A 17,479-nucleotide genomic window follows, 5' to 3' on the forward strand; every position below is an offset into this window, starting at 1 on the left:
CACTGCTCCCACCTGCCCCATACACAAATGATTATGTGGCTACTGAATGGAGTTGCTTCCTAAGGGATGATTTCTTTAGCATAGTGGCAGACTGCTTGGTTAGCAGCAGAAAATGTCTACCTCATGTAATCTTAGGATTTATTGGATCTTTTCAGCCTGGTTGAGTCAGGGAACATCTCTGCCCTATTATGCTCATTCTGGCATGTTTTGGATTTTCTAATGTCAGGCTTCAGCAAAGGTATCAGCATCAGTGCTCTCCATTTGCATGCCTCTGTTATAGCTGCTATTCAAGGCCTTATTGAGCACAGGGACATTGCTCCACATCCCTAAATTGAGAAGTTTTTCCCCATTATCTCTACAAAGTGATGGTTCATCCAGTCAGTCCTCAGCAACACCTAGACTTTGCCTTGCAGGTCCCTTTTGGGCAGGCTCCTTCAGCATTTACTTTCTTTTAAGGCTGTTTGAATGGAATGATGAGGGAATGTTGTTTTAGTGTGTAGAGCTGTCAAGGTTCCTTCCCCACTCTGAACTCTAGGGTACAGATGTGGGAACCTGCATGAAAACCCCCTAAGCTTATTTTTACCGGCTTAGGTTAAAACTTCCCCAAGGTACAAACTATTTTACCTTTCGTCCTTAGACTTTATTGCTGCCACCACCAAGCGTCTAACAAATATATAACAGGGAAAAAGCCCGCTTGGAAATGTCTTTCTCCCCGAAAATCCTCCCAAACCCTACACCCCTTTTCCTGGGGAAGGCTTGATAAAAGTCCTCACCAATTTGCATAGGTGAACACAGACCCAAACCCTTGGATCTTAAGAACAATGAAAAAGCAATCAGGTTCTTAAAAGAAGAATTTTAATTGAAGACAAAGTAAAAGAATCACCTCTGTAAAATCAGGATGGTAAATACCTTACGGGTAATCAGATTCAAAACATAGAGAATCCCTCTAGGCAAAACCTTAAGTTACAGGAATGTACATTCCATTCAGCACAGCTTATTTTATCAGCCATTTAAACAAAACAGAATCTAATGCATATCTAGCTAGATTACTTACTAAGTTCTAAGACTCCATTCCTTTTCTGTTCCTGGCAAAAGCATCACACAGACAGAGAGAACCTTTGTTTCTCCCCCCCTCCAGCTTTGAAAGTATTTTGTCTCCTCATTGGTCATTTTGGTCAGGTGCCAGCAAGGTTATCCTAGCTTCTTAACCCTTTACAGGTGAAGGGGTTTTTCCTCTGGCCAGGAGGGATTTTAAAGGTGTTTACCCTTCCCTTTATATTTATGACAAGAGCGGGGTACTCTGAGTCAGTACGCACCTGGATTCTATTATCAGCTCTGCTCATGACTTTTTGTATTCTTGGGAAAGTCACTTAATTTCTCTGTACTTTGGTTTACACATCTGTAAAATGAGTATAACAATGCTTACTTCACAAAAGCGTAATGATATTTAATTAACAAATGTTTATAAAGCACTAGGAGGTTAACAAACAAATGTTGTTAATTTGGGCTCAATGGGTAGTGATCAATGGCTCCATGTCTAGTTGGCAGCCGGTATCAAGTGGAGTGCCCCCAGGGTCAGTCCTCGGGCTGGTTTTATTCAATACCTTCATAAATGATCTGGAGGATGGTGTGGATTGCACCCTCAGCAAGTTTGCAGATGACACTAAACTGGGAGGAGAGGTAGATATGCTGGAGGGTAGGGATAGGATACAGAGGGCCCTAGACAAATTAGAGGATTGGGCCAAAAGAAATCTGATGAGGTTCAACAAGGACAAGTGCAGAGTCCTGCACTTAGGACGGAAGAATCCCATGCACCGCTACAGACTAGGGACCAAATGGCTCGGCAGCAGTTCTGCAAAAAAGGACCTAGGGGTTACAGTGGACGAAAAGCTGAATATGAGTCAACAGTGTGCCCTTGTTGCCAAGAAGGCCATTGGCATTTTGGGACGTATAAGTAGGGGCATTGCCAGCAGATCGAGGGACGTGATCGTTCTCCTTTATTCGACAATGGTGAGGCCTCATCTGGAGTACTGTGTCTAGTTTTGGGCCCCACATTACAAGAAGGATGTGGAAAAATTGGAAAGAGTCCAGCGGAGGGCAACAAAAATGATTAGGGGACTGGAACACATGACTTATGAGGAGAGGCTGAGGGAACTGGGATTGTTTAGTCTGCAGAAGAGAAGAATGAGGGGGGATTTGATAGCTGCTTTCAACTACCTGAAAGGGGGTTCCAAAGAGGATGGATCTAGACTGTTCTCAGTGGTAGCTGATGACAGAACAAGGAGTAATGGTCTCAAGTTGCAGTGGGGGAGGTTTAGGTTGGATATTAGGAAAAACTTTTTCACTAGGAGGGTGGTGAAACACTGGAATGCGTTACCTAGGGAGGTGGTGGAATCTCCTTCCTTAGATATTTTTATGGTCAGGCTTGACAAAGCCCTGGCTGGGATGATTTAGTTGGGGATTGGTCCTGCTTTAAGCAGCGGGTTGGACTAGATGACCTCCTGAGGTCCCTTCCAACCCTGATATTCTATGATTCTATGAAAAGATGTGATCTACTTCAGTATAGTTTATATGCAAGCTTTGTTGGAGTGGTGGTGTTATTTGAGGCCTTCACTCTTTTGGTTATGATTAGATTTAATAATAAAATTAACACTGTGCATGTGTAGTACAGACTTTTAAAATCATATTTAACTTCATTTCAAAGTCAAACTTCTTCAAGTGATGTATTCCTCATTCAGAATCACAGGGAGTATAAGCATAGATGTTTGGATGAAAAATATTATAGAAGTGTGGAGTATTTATTATTCATTACTGGTGACGAGCTAACCTGAAAAAAATCAGAATTTTGGAATCTGTTGATGCTTCTTTAAATTTAGGCATCCATCCCTTCCCAACCCTATAAAGTATTCTGGAGGAGATAGTGCTGAAGCATTCTATTCTTTTCCAGTGTCTTCAGAAGGGATGGAGGGAGGAAAGGTGAACCTATTGTTTGCTTCATTCTTTCTGGATTTTCACATGACTACCAGCTGATACCCTTCCCCTCTGACCTCTTTTGGGGGAGTCAGTCTGCGTATTTACCAACCCTCATGGCAGATAGTTTAAGGTCATGTTACCAGCCCAACCACTGGCAGAATAAAAATGCTTCCTTTTGTTTAATATTTTGTTTCACAACCTGGATGACTGTACATCAGACCATTTTAACTGAGCAGCAGGTTACTAATTATTTGGGTAATAATTTCGTAGATGCAATGTAGTGTTTCATGCATAATTATTATTAATTTTGTATTCATTGTCAGGAGAGCAATCTGACCATTCAAATAATTTGTTAAAGAGTTTTTGGATTGTGTAAATAACTGAAAACTATTTGTGTGAATGGAGCCCTCCCGTCCACCACACACACAGTTTTTCTCACAAATATTGAAGGAAGTCTTTTGATCTGTCACAAGAAAAATTAAAGCAAGGTAGTAACATGAGAGCTTTGATTTCCTTCAACAATAACTTTTAATTAAATCTTTTGGTAGAATCAGCATGTTTGCTAAGCAGGAAAACAGTATAGAAGGCCTTACAGCAGTGGTGGGCAACCTTCAGCCCGCGAGCCACATGCGGCCCATCAGGGTAATCCGCTCGCGGGCCACAAGAAAGTTTGTTTACATTGACCGTCTGCAGGCATGGCTGCTCGCAACTCCCAGTGGCTGTGGTTTGCCGTTCCCTGCCAATGGGAGCTACAGGCGGCCATGCCTGCAGCCAGTCAATGTAAACAAACTGTCTCATGGCCTGCCAGCAGATTACTCTGATGGGCCGCATGCGGCCTGCGGGCCGCAGGTTGTCCAGCACTGCCTTACAGTTTATATTTAGAAGGAATGTATCTCTTTCCTGCAAAAATCTAATGACATCACCAGTTTTTCTGTAGATTGGGAACGAGTTAACATAGATGCAAGAAATATAGTCCTCCCTTCATGGAGGCATTGCTTACTGCCAACCCTCTTCCTTAGACACACTTTTTTCTGGCTATGTTAGAAGGAGGACAGGAGACTCTGGATGTAGTTTAATTAGGCTACAACTTTTTTCTTAAATGTCTGGGAGTACCCAGCAGATAAAAGTGTATATTGCAGGTAATTCCATGATCATTTTTGATATATACCTGTGGGGCTTCTGTAAAGCCCTCCCCCTTACCTAGCCTGGTCCCCAGCCAACTTGCTGCTGGGGCCTCACCATCCCCACCCCCTCGAATGAGGTTAAGAGGGAAGGCTATGTAGGAGGGAAGGGGTTGGCTCCCTATCGCGTCAATTTTAGGAGTCACAAAGCCTCCCATTTTTGCTCCTTTAAAGAATACCTCCTTTAAATCCTTTACCAATCCATTTTATCAGAGAACTGTATCCCTTCCCTAACTCCAACCAATAAATGTTGCAATGTGAATTAGACTACCAATTTTTTAAAAAAATGCAACAGTTCATATGCCTCTGTTGTTTGAGATATGCTTGCTGAATTTCTGGAACTTTAGATAATTCAGTGCTGTCATCTGCCTATATCCCGTGGCATCCTAAAAATGCTCCACTTGGGTCCTCACGTTTCTGCTGAGCCAGTAAATGTTTTTGAGGAGATGGCCCGGCTGCCCTGTAGTACTATGCATGAGAACAGGTGCTTCAGAAGGTGCTGACATAGCTTTTTGAGGATGGGGAGCTGGTTTACCATCTGGCTCTCTAAAGGAGCAGAAAGTCAGTCCCAGTCCACAACTCTTTCAAAATGCCAGAAGGATGGGGCGGAAAAGGGATTCGAAGGCTGACAGTCCTTTGCCCCACAGATGATTTGATTTGACAAAGGGGGTGACAGAGGGTAAGGGAGTAGTTAGACTCTCTCCCATTTTACTTTAGGAAAGGAGATAAAGAAAAGAGGGCTGCTAATATCAATTTTTCTAAAGTGGCATAAAGAGGGGAAATCTCAAAGAAGATTTTGTAGGAGGAGTTTGCACTATTATTTATTTTCTGTAGTATCCACAGTGTGCTAAGCTGTAAGGAAGATGCAGTCTCTTCTTGCATGCATGCTAAATGTGAAGATTTTAACAAAGCTATTTTTAAATGATCAGGGTACAGAGTATTTTTCATATCCAGACAACTTAAGATTTTACTAACTTTCTGAGGTGAAAAAAAGTTTCTGGGCTAAGACCAAGCTAAAAAAATTATTGTATCAAATTTTAACAGCAACTGAAAATAGGAATTCAGAATAAAAGTATTAATTTAGACTGTGGTGACGCTATAACCCAAATGTACCTGCTACAAGCAGGGTTCACATACCAAAGAGGAGAGTTTGTTGGAGCTGTAGTTCTTGTCATCCTTAAAGATCTATGTGTCTCTGTCATTACAGGCTCTACCTCTAGATAATCAACTATAACGTGAGTAATGCGTCCTGAGTCAGAGGTAACATGCATTGTACTTAGCAAAATTAAACGATGGGGTCTGCCTTCTACTAAAAAGACCTGTCATGATTAGATCACGTTGAAAAAAATTGATGTTGTAAATTATTTTTAAGTTACTTATATTAACCTTAACTTTTAAAAGTGGACAGGTAGGCCTCTTAAGTCATATCATGAGTTAAAATACAATGTGTTAAAACAAACCCAAGCAATCCTATCCAAACAAAACCGGCTCTGAACCCTTCAACAGGATTCAAATAAAGGAGTTTGCTGTAAATGAAATTTTCCTTTCCTTGAATGCTTAACTGAGTACTAAAACTTTGATGTCTTTTTGTTGGTTTTGCTTATTCTTCCTTTTTAAAGAACATGGGATAATCCACAGAATTTAAGATAATAAAATGCACCAAATACAGTGGTCTAAAAACATTGTTGCTTTGTAAATTATTTCTGCTCTTTGGTCAAATCCTACATGTTGACTAGCTGACTTTTATTAATGCATTTTGAAATTCCATACAAAAAGCTAGTATTAATTCAATATTTAGAAATCAGGAAATTCAATGCTGAGTTTGAAAGCTCAAACATAGCTCTGCCACACTGTGCTTATTTTGTAAAATATTGTATATTTTATATTCTTTTAAATTATTTGTCTCATAATAAAATAAAAACTGGAAATTCTTGCATAACCTTGCATATAGCAACGTTGGGTGTCCAGACTGGGTTTGTTGTTTACCTCAAGATCAACAAAACAAGACACACTGAAACAGAATCAGTTTAGTGTTGTATAGTGGTGAAAATGTAGAAATCAATGCCCCTGAATTTAATTTAGGTGGTAAGTGAATCAACTTGTTAGAAATACATATATGTTCCTCCTCATGCAGCCCACAGAATAATTAGCACTCAAGTGCCTCTTTTTGGTACATGAGTTTGTGTGTGTTAGGGCAATTTGGAAGGAGCTTCTTTATACAGAATTTTGGAGATAACTGTTAACACTTGTGACTCCTTTTCATTTACGTTTCTAATTCTTTTCTTGAGGCAATTAGAAACATATTTTATCTAAGGAATTCAAATTGCTTTACCAAGGAGATGGTACATCATAGATGGGGAAACCGAAAGTACAAAGGCATTATGTCATATGGGCTAGACTTTGCCTCTCCCTGATGTGATTATCTACTGTGGGCGAAGATACCAGGGTCCCAATAATGTCACCAAAATTGATCCATTCAGTGTTAATACACGTGTACTCAGTGGTTTGACTGACAGCTAGTTCTCCTGTCTAATGTGAGGTGACTTGTCTTGCTCACACAGCTCCCCGTGTGAATAAATAAGAATAGCAGTAAACAGCAATTTTGGCAGCAAATCAGCTAGCTTTGCATGAAGTAGCAGGGTAGCTACTTGGAATTTGGGCAGGCCTTGCAAGACACAATCCAACCTCTCTCAACAGCAGGCTCAAAAGAACAAAGCAGTTTTGATGACAAAATATGTGTACTGTGTCACACAAAGAAAGGCTTGACTACAAGTAGCCAAGTTACCCTCCTATCTTGTTTCCAACCAGAATCCCACTGTTGGCCTACACTAACGTGAGGGTGCCCTGGACTCCTAGGGGTTCTGAAAGTCTGAAGTCTTAAAGGGGGAAATTGGGAATGGCTGGGGGTGATGGTAGCAGGGAGATCTTGAAGAGATCTCCTGGAAGATAAATTTAGTTTATTTGGAAGAGGGCTTTAATCCAGTGCCTTTAGGATAGCTTGCTCTGACATTTTTCAGTTTCAGGCATGCTCCCCCTTCTCTTCCTACTTTTAACCGCCCCCCTCCTCAGCTAAAATAAAATTAACTCTATCATTCAGTTTATATTTATACTTCTGTTTTATTCTGTTTTGCTGGGATCTTATAATGATCATTGGTTTGTTTATGCTTCCCGGCGATCATCAGTGCTGAGTAGCAGTTTCCCTTAATCTGTCCTTGCCGATCTGATAGCTGTCTTGTTCCCCTCAAGAAAGTTATTATTTCCTATTCAAGAGAGATGAAACAGTCTGAGGGCTGACTGGTCCAGAAATGAGATTCTTACGAGGGCATCAATGAAAGCAGAAGGTGGACTTCATTTGAAGATTATAGCTAATTTTTCACTGGAAAGATCTTAGTCAAGTAAGATTGGTTTTGCCCTAGAGAATCTAAATTGGAATGTACAAATCCTAATAATTTTCAGTGTTCTTCTTTAATCCCTGCAACTCTTACACAAAGGTTAGAGAATCTTCTGTTTATTTGAAAGTACTCCAGGAAAGGCAGGACAGTGTTAATCTCCACATAGTTTGAAAATGTACATTAAGTAGTTTTTAAAAACCTACGAGCATAACCAAAAAATCAGTTTATATATCTTTCTGCCTGTTATATTTAGAAAGGGGATGGCTTTAAAGCACAAGACATGATTCTCTCATGCGACCTCATTCCAATTTATATGACAAGAATCTTGCATTACTGCCATAACTCTGTAACTTGCACCACGTCATCCTCTTCAAGACTCTTAGTTTTGCTTTATTCTTCACCAGGATTCCTTCACAGAAATCTTTTCAGTTGGTGTACAAGGTTATAGAATTAAAATGAACAGTGGGTTACATGGAGAGAGAGGGTGTTTAACAAGTGAGAATTTTAATTCAGTGTTTCTGACAGCATAAAGGAGAATGAAATTACAGGTATATTCAAGGTGGTAACTTTCCTTGGTCCTTAAAAACACAAAAAATGTTGATTACATCCGTGTGAATCAGAAAGCACCATTATGGACACACAAAGTGGTTTTTCTTAAGATAGTAGTACTGAGAACAAAAAGTTTTAAATTTTATTCTGTAACCTTCTTGTTGCTACATATATTATTAAAGTAAAATGGAGACTATGGCAAGATGGAGAATGTATTCTACAAAACTTGATAAATGAATATGTGTAGTTTTATTCAAAGTACTGTAGCAAAATGAGTAGTGGTTTTGGAGTGAAAAACACTGGGAAAGGACATATATGAAGTGAAGGTATATATATAAAATTGCTCCTATGGAATGCCTTCTGGACTCCACCCTGGACTTCTAAGTGTGGCTGGAACTTATATATTTACTTCCACGCTTGGAAGTCCAGGGTGGAGTCCAGAAGGGATTCCATAGGAGCAATTTTGTCAGTGTTCTGCTTCCTTGTTTACATTGATGTACTGTACAAACACATCTTTGGTGGAGAGAAGATGAGAATTTAACATTTCATGCAATGCATTTTGCTATATGAGAAAGGATGACTAGGTTCACTGTAGCACATGAAGAATGATGATGGCAGCCTTCCTGTGCCTCAAGACTATTGACATAGGCACCGTTGCTGACTTAGATTGGCATATTGCATATTCATCAGAGATCAGCAACTCTGAAAATAATTGGTGATTGCAAAAATCAATGTGCGATCTGACATAATGGATGAACAAGCTAAATAATATGTATATTTTGAGCATCTTGCATTGCACTTAATTTCTTGGCAGCATAAATTTGGTTACTAGTTTTGCAGTAAGTCTGAGTTTGTTCTTATGCACCCAAGAGTAAATTCCTTGAAGTGAAAGGGAAACAACATACAGATGTGTTTCACTGCTGTACTAGACTAATGAAGGACAACATCAATGCTCCACTTCTTTATATTTTTCCATCTTATCCTTCCATAAGTAGCAGCATGCTATAGGTAGCATTGTACTATGTGTATTTACTTCATGGATTTGGAAATTTCATATACCAGTTAGAAAATTTTCTTGTAAAAATAACAAAATTAAGAATGTTTTAATCATGATCCTTTAAAGTTAGGAGAAAACATAGTTATTAATGTTTAAAAGGAGAGACAGACTTGAGGGATGTAAAATATGTTAAAACAAATAGCTTTCTAAACACATAGGCTAAGATTTTCAAGTGACTTGTGATTTTGGGTACCTCAACTTTTGGGAGGTCAATCTGAGACACCTTAACAGGGCATGATTTTTTATTTATTTATTTATTTATTTAGAATACACTGAGGGCTTGCTCTCTGAAAATCAGATGCCTTTAAGGTGCCCTATACTAGTGATCTAAAATCTATCATTAGTCACTTTTGAAAAGCTTACTCAACTTGTGTACCATAACAACATTCCTTTTTTCAAAAGCTACATAAAACAAATTATTCCAAAAAATTCTACTAAGGATTTAGAAGAAAAGGACAATTAGTCTTTTCAGACTCATCAAGTGCCATATTTCACAATATTTGCAAAGTACAGTAATATAAATGGGAAAATTTGTTTTTGGACTGATGGACAAGTATAGTAGCTAGATTTCATTAATTAATTTATGGTAATTTAAATTGATGAAATTATTTAGAATAAAATTTCAAAAGCTGTGGTGTTTAAATTAACTAGCCTTTTACATTTATTTTATAGCATTGTAAAGAGTAGAAGCCTTAACTGAACCCTGTTATGCTTGCATCTGCCTGAAGTAGTAATATTTTAATGGTGTTTACAGTAATATTAATAGTATAATAGCATTTTTAAAGAGTAAAGGTATGGCAACATATATTTAGTAGAGTTTACAGTAATTATGAAGCACAAGATGTGTAGTTATATTATGTTACTATGGGTTAGACTATACAAGATAGAGGCTAGGTCCTTTTAACTCTTTAACCTCTAAGGAAATACATCAGTGTTCAGTTATAATTAGTTTAAAAATCACAATGAGATTAAATTGTGTGTTTAGGATGGAGTAGCAGTAGTTTATTCATTCTAATAGCTGAAATGGTACATATCCATTTTAGTGTACCATAATAAGTATTATTTTTAGGTGGCATGTTTTCTAACACTGTAATTTAAATTTTGACAGTTTTACAGAGTTAATCTTCTAAAATATATATATATACACAAACCTATTATGTTATTATTAAGAAGGGAACATTACCTCTTGAATACTGTACCTCAATTTTATTGTAATGATTTTGCTGGTTACCAGGTGGGGTGGCAGTTGAAAAATTTGGTGAATGCACTACGAGAGGATCCGAGTGGTGTTATCTTAACTTTGAAAAAGCGACCTCAGAGCATGCTTACCTCAGCACCAGCTTTACTGAAAAATATGAGATGGAAGCCCCTTGCTCTGCAGGTAATGAAGCTTAATCATAAGTCATACACCATCATTTTAACTATAGATTATCTCAGTGATGCTTTATTGTGCTTCATCTCAGCAGCATATGGATTTAATCTTGTATGCTTTGAAAACTTGTTTGTGAAATGATATCTCCACAGCTTGTATTCATAGGCTCAGTTGAAATTAATCCATTAATTAGACCTTTTAAAATGAAAAGACAATCCATAAGATCTTTTCTGGTTTGGAAGTATTTAAAAATGATCCCAGATAACTACAGGGTAATTCTTCTAATGTACATGAATTGTTTGAAGGCTCCCATTCATTTTTCTATGCATAGTTAGGAAGCTGCTAAATTATAGTTTAGATTCTTTTTAAGGTTACATTGCAGCATATTTTATAAATAGAGAAAAAACACGATTTGTTTTCAATTTAGCCAAGTACTTAATCAAGTGCACGACTTTAAGCATGTGCCTAAATATTTTGTTGATCAGGACCTTAGACAAGTGCATGACTTTACTCCACTGAGTAGTCCCATTGAAGTCTGCTCATGTGAGCAAAGGTATGTCTAAATTATTTGTAAGGATCAGTTCCTTAATACTTAAAATATGTGCAGGTCTACAGAAGGTCTAAGTTGACCCTTTATTTCTCTTGTTTTTTAATAAAACTACAGTATGCCAAAAATGGAAATAGTTTAGTCAAAAATTTGGCATTTTACTTTAGTATAAAACATCACTGTGATAGCTTTATTTCCTAATAATTAAATTTTAGGAAGTCCAGAATAATCTATCTCCAGACTGATTAAACCATTTTACCAATTGATGAAAGCTGAAAAATAACAAATTTCCTCTTCACTTCAGTTGGGACATAATCTAGGAAGAAGGAAGAACTTTATTTTCCTTGCATAAAAATTTAATTCTTAAGAGAGATTATTATCCTATTTTAAACATAGTCTAATTTAAAAATTAATACTGTTCATTGGAATAAAAAGTCATAGTGTGAAGGAAAATTAAATATGCAAATGCTACTGCTGATAGCGGCTTTCTTTGCCATTTAAAATGCTAACAGGTTTATAAAAGCAACTAATACCATTCATTGCTTCCTTTCCTCAACCCCACCCCCATGGTTAAATATACCATTGTCTTTCAACTTGAGTAGTTGTTAAAAAGATTAAGTTGTCTTAGCATTTAAAACATGAAGTACTCACTGGAAATGTGGCATTAAGTTTCAACCAATAAATAGCTTATCAGCATCTGAGAATATAACTGAAAATATGTATGCATGATAATGGGCATATGAATGTACTTACTTGAAAGTTGTGATTTTATCAATGCTGACAGTATAACCATGAATGAAAAGTACACATCATTGCTTAAAATGAGACTGTACCTTGTTTCCCCTGTAGTATTTTTTGGTGACATTGTCTGTTCATTTCATTAAATATTTGTTCTGACTCTACTTAAGTGTCTGCCACTAGACTATTTCCACTAAAGATCCCACAGCAGGATTTTATACGGGATACCAGTAGTGGAGACACATGAATATGCAGTTAAATCGAGAGAGGAGACAGGCTACTCCAAAGGGACAGGTTGGGTGGGGAATCAGATAGCAACTAGCTTCCACCCTTTAGGTTTCATACAGCAAGAGAGCATGAGTCTTTAAAGGGCTCAATGAGCCCTCTTACGTGGGAGTGAGACTCCATTAAACTTCCCTGAAGATTCTGATGTCAGGGCAGTGTACATGAGCCACCGGCCTTCCCTTGTTAAGATGCTTGTGCTGCTGTGATGTGTGCATCAGGGACATCATTTGCTATGGGATGAGGAGGCAATTACAGTTTTCATAGTTCCTCACCACTCAGTGCTGCGGTGTCTCCCCCAGGCCTGCGGCAGCCACTGGGGTCAGGCCATTGTCAGCACCGCCTCTCCCCACTAGCTGGATGGGCCAGTGACCTGGGCCAGGTCTGAGAAGAGGCGGAAGAGGCCCGGTCCCTGCACCAGGCCGGCCATGTGTGAAACACCTCTTGTGGCCTGCCACCCTTCCCATCTCTCTGGGATAGGACCAGGCCACCACCACGCCCTCCTTGAGAGTAGGACCAGCCCCCTAACCCCGCACGAGCAGCTGTGGCCTGAGTGAGAAGGTGGAAGTGTGGATGGTGACACAGCTTTGCCCCCCACTCCATGATTTTTTTCTGAAATGATGACTCTAATGAATGTGCATGCACCAACATGCATGCATGAGTCCTATAATTCACCCACTCCTCAAAGTCTTAATTTAATCGCTAGATGAAAAAGGTTTGCACATGCACATTGCACTATATTGCAGAAATGAAAATTCACTTCTCTCTTAATTTGTTTGATTTGGGTCTAGTTTACAATTTAGCATACTTAGAATGACACAGAACAGATACAGTTTTTAAAGTGAAATTTTAAAGATTTTTTCTTACAATAAAAGTATTGTACAATAATAATACAGGTAGTTTTTGAGGATATTTTGATTAATAGAAACTGAAATCCTATTAAAATATTATAAATACAGACCTGATGTGACATGGTGATATGTTATAGTCTTATTAGACATGACATTAAAAAAAAAGCCAGGAATCTTATTTTCGCATGTTCGTATATATATGTGTATATCTGCAGTACTTCATGGCTTTCTAAAGTGAGGGATAATTATTTTCTGTAGGAAAAGTTTCAACAATAAGTAAGACAAATTTCAGAATCTGCATAATGCTAAGATCTGTCTTGTTAACTTAAACAAATTAGAGTGAAACAGAATACCAGTTGGCCCCAGATGAAATCAATTTTAAAGCTTCAATACTAAATAAGTGTATAATAGCTATGGCAAATTTTGATTAATATAAAAGCAAAAAATGTGCCATACTCTCACAGCTGTTCAAAAGTATTAACTGATTAGCATCAGACATCTGCATCAGTTATCCATACTATTTTGATTATATTTTCATTTCTCTACAAATCCTAATATCACTGTCGAGGACACAGTTTACTCCAAAATTTACACTTTGCAATTAGAAATTGCTATTTTGTGTTTCCTAAGATCTGTATGTGCCAGTTTTACAGACAGCTGATATTTTGTTTAATGGCAGTGGGAAAAACTTACTATGGGGAGAGGGTGAAAAATGGATGTTAACATAAATAGATAAAAGGAGCATTTCCATAGTCTCTTTTTTTGAACCATAACATATTTGCTATATCAAGATGCCATGAAATAATTGATAATGTTATAAGTGTGCAATCATCTCAAAGCTAAAACTGTTCAACAATTTCAGCACGCATAAGCAATAATAAAATCCATACCCCAAAACAAGATCTTGTGAAAGCAAAAAATATAAGATATATTAGTAGCAACAGGTAGGGACAGGAAGTACTAATTAGTTATTGACTTAGCGCCTGTAAATTAGCTTTTTATTTCACTTCTGCAAGAGGAGTGAGCAGAAGAAAAAGGCAAAATGTGATTTCTGAGATTAATCAAATCATATTGAGAGTTAGAGGGGAAAGTGAGACTTGGCAAAATGTAAGAAGCACTGGTTGTGAAACAGAGATTTAGTTTTTGCAAGCACCTCCATCACAAACATCTCTAATAGTTGTCACATCAAACTTGGAGGCATAAATGGTTCAGCAAATTAAATTAAGGAGCTCGTTTACATTGGGTTGTTGTAACTGAAACCTTTTAAATCACAGTTCTAACAGAGAGTGAATAATATTGACACATTAGTCAGTAAACTGCCCTCTGCCTGCTTAGTTGATAATTGTATGTACGAACATGAAAATTCGTCATTTGCAGCAAGATAAAAAATAAAAGATTTAATGGAGAAATATTAAGTATGCCAATAAGATGGGTGACTACTAGTAAAGTACTCCAACGTCAGCACTGTGTAAGTGCTACTAATGACTCTGTATATGAATCATTTCGGTGCAGGAGATGACAGGGGTTGTGAGAGTTTTATGCTTTTTTTAATATGTCCTGGTAATATTCTTAACCACCAGTTGTCCACTGAAAAACTTTTCTCCTCCTGTAGTGCTCTAAACTTGTAATACATCAACCAAAAGTTCATGGTCTGTAGATGTGAAAAGGGCTTGTTGGTAGTGCCAGTTGGCAAATCTGAAAAACTACGAGTCCCACAAGCGTATTTTTGTGAATGAAATATGTTTATTTTCCACAACTTGTTCCTGTTGTAAGTGTCTTGCAATGCACAAGTGACATTTAAAAAATGAAACTTTCTGTTGACTCCTTCATTTGGTTTCCTTCTTTTAGCAGAAACTGACTCATTTTTTTTTTCACAATTATTATAAGCTGAAAATATCTCTGAGAGGTAAAAAAGTAAAATAAAATAAAAAAGCCAAATCTCTGAGGCATGCTAGAAACCAGAGTGCAAAAATATGACTCGGCATACAGAATAACGCTGACTAGAATATGGCTTTATATATTGCACAACATCATATAATGAGGTCCCAGCCTGTGTACATGCATGTGCATAGGTTGAAGTATAATGTCCATCAGAAGTGGAAAAAACATCTATTTTGTTCTGTACCTGTTTAACAGATGAATTTTTTGACAGCAATCTGAAGGCTCTCTGTTTAAACCTCCATAAATTAATATTTTCCACCTTTTTGTGACTTATCAAAGTTCTATGTTTTATACATTTTTATCATGTCATAATTTGTGAATACGGGGATTTTCAATGTATATTTTTTATAAAACTAGAATTAGGCAGCTGCAATATTGGGACTTTTTAAGATGTGTTTTGCAGTTAGAAATATTAAATTATGTGATCATTTAATAAATGCTAACATGTCATGAATGCAACCATGAATCTTACTAGATTTGTTTTTCCCACTCCCTTTCCATTGCTACTGTTGTTCATTGTGTGGAGTCTAAAATGACATTCCAGATCATAATGATCATATTTTTAACAATCATTAGACTTAATGATATGTGTCAGGTATGGAGTTTTATCTTCAAGCTATGTTTTTCATTTCTGCCACAATTTGAGATAGTTGCATAGTTCTCTGATAAAGTATTCAAACTTTGTCTGTCCTTAGAACAATCCTTCTGAGATTTAGCGTGTTTGCTGTACCTCATACCTTCTGTTTCAGTCTACATTCTTCTTCCTGACCTCTCCATTTCTATTATTTCTGGGGCTGTAACTGCCACATGCTGTTTTGGGATAAGCTGCAAAGCCTACCTCTAGGCCCTGGTATGTGCTTGTGCTGTTGGCCAAAAGGACTTTGAACTAACCTGCTGAAGACTCCTGATCCAGACTGGACTCTTTCACAAGCTCATAGCGGGACTAGAGAAGCAGGGAGTGATGTTTCTGGAGGGTTCAGCTAAGCTACGAGGGCCCTGTGCACGCCATTGGTGTCAGTGGAAAGACTCTCATTGATTTCAGTGAGCTTTGGATCAGGTCCAAATGGGTAGTCAGCATCCAGACTTTAGAATGTTTGTCAAGAGTTGACCAGAATTTTCCTGACCTCTCTGATATCTAGTGGAGTCCTATAGGGAGTCAGTCCTTGGTCTGGTATTATTCAATATTTTCATAAATGACTTGGATAATGGAATGGAAAGTTTGCTTATAAAATTTGCAGATGACACCAAGGTGGGAGGGGTTGTAAGCACTTTGGATAACATGATTAGAATCCAAAATGACCTTGACAAATTGGAAAATTGGTCTGAAATCAATAAGATGATTAAAGACAAGTGCAAAATACAGTCAAATGCACAACTACAAAATGGGAAATAACTAGCTAGCTGATAGTATTGCTGAAAAGGATCTGTGGTTCCCCGGGGGTCATAAATTGAATGAGTCAACAATGTGATGCAATTGTGAAAAAGGCTTATATCATTGTGGGGTGTATTAATCGGAGTGTCGTATGCACGACATGGAAGGTAACTGTCCTATTCTACTCAGCACTGGTAAGACCTCATCTGGAGTAATATGTCCGGTTCTGGGTGCCACACTTTAGGAAAGATGTGGACAAATTGGGAGAGAGCCGAAAAGAGAGCAACAAAAGTGATAAAAGGTTTAGAAACCTGATCTGTAAGGAAAGGTTTTAAAAAATTGGACCTGTTTAGTCTTGAGAAAAGAAGACTGAGGGGAACCTGAAAACAGTCTTCAGATATGTTAAGGGCTGTTATAAAGAGGATTGGAATCAATTGTTCTCAGTGTTCCCTGAAGGCAGGACAAGAAGTAATAGGCTTAATCTGCAGCAAAGAGATATGGTTAGATATTAGGAAAAATTTCTAACTGTAAAGGTAGTTGGACATTGGAATAGGCTTCCAGGGGAGGTTGTGAAATCCCCATCACTGGAGGTTTCAAAGAAGAGGCTGGACAAACACCTGTCGGGAATAGTCTAGGTTTACTTGGTCTTGCCTCAGCACAAGGGACTAGATTTGATGGCTTCTCAAGGTCCCTTCCAGTCCTACGTTTCTATGATTTATGGTTCTGGGTTAATCCATTATTAATCATCACCATTTTGATCTAGAATATTTGGATGACTGATTTTGTTCATTTTTAAATAATGTATTGTACTACTCTGTGCACCGCTAAGGCTGTTGGTAAAGGATTTTTAGTAGCTATTCATGCAAGGTTCTGAGGCTTTAGAACTTCATTTGTGGTTACATATTCACTTTTGCTGTACTCAACTCTCCAGCTTCTTTGCTGAAAGAAAAGACATCTTGAAGTCATTGTGGATAGTTCTCTGAAAACATCTTCTCAAAGTTCAATGGCAGTCAAAAAAGCTAACAATGTTAGGAACCATTAGGAAGGGGGTAGATAATAAGACAGAAAATATCATCATGCCACTATATAAATCTATGGTGTGCCCACACCTTGAATACTGAGTAAAGTTCTGGTCACCCCACCTCAAAAAAGATATCTTCTAATTGGAAAAGGTGCAGAGAAGGGCAACAAAAATGATTAGGGGTATGGAACAGCTTCTGAATG

At 37.8% G+C, this 17,479-nt stretch overlaps 1 protein-coding gene across 12 annotated transcripts in view; it reads left to right on the forward strand.

Moving 5' to 3' along the window:
• Nucleotides 1-17,479, forward strand: part of CNKSR2 (connector enhancer of kinase suppressor of Ras 2) — a 369,205-nt gene that overhangs the window by 198,159 nt on the left and 153,567 nt on the right. For 10 of the 12 annotated variants that reach the window (XR_012160437.1, XR_012160435.1, XR_012160434.1 and 7 more), the window contains one exon: nt 10,387-10,533. The exons of the other annotated variants lie outside the window; for them this stretch is intronic. Coding sequence is in view for 7 of the 10 variants with exons in the window: in XM_073357190.1 (XP_073213291.1) it covers nt 10,387-10,533 (147 nt within the window). In the remaining 3 variants the exon portion in view is untranslated. The remainder of the gene's footprint in view (nt 1-10,386; nt 10,534-17,479) is intronic. 12 annotated transcript variants of the gene reach the window in all.

The sequence above is a fragment of the Lepidochelys kempii genome, chromosome 1, assembly GCF_965140265.1.
Source record: "Lepidochelys kempii isolate rLepKem1 chromosome 1, rLepKem1.hap2, whole genome shotgun sequence".
NCBI lineage: Eukaryota > Metazoa > Chordata > Testudines > Cheloniidae > Lepidochelys > Lepidochelys kempii.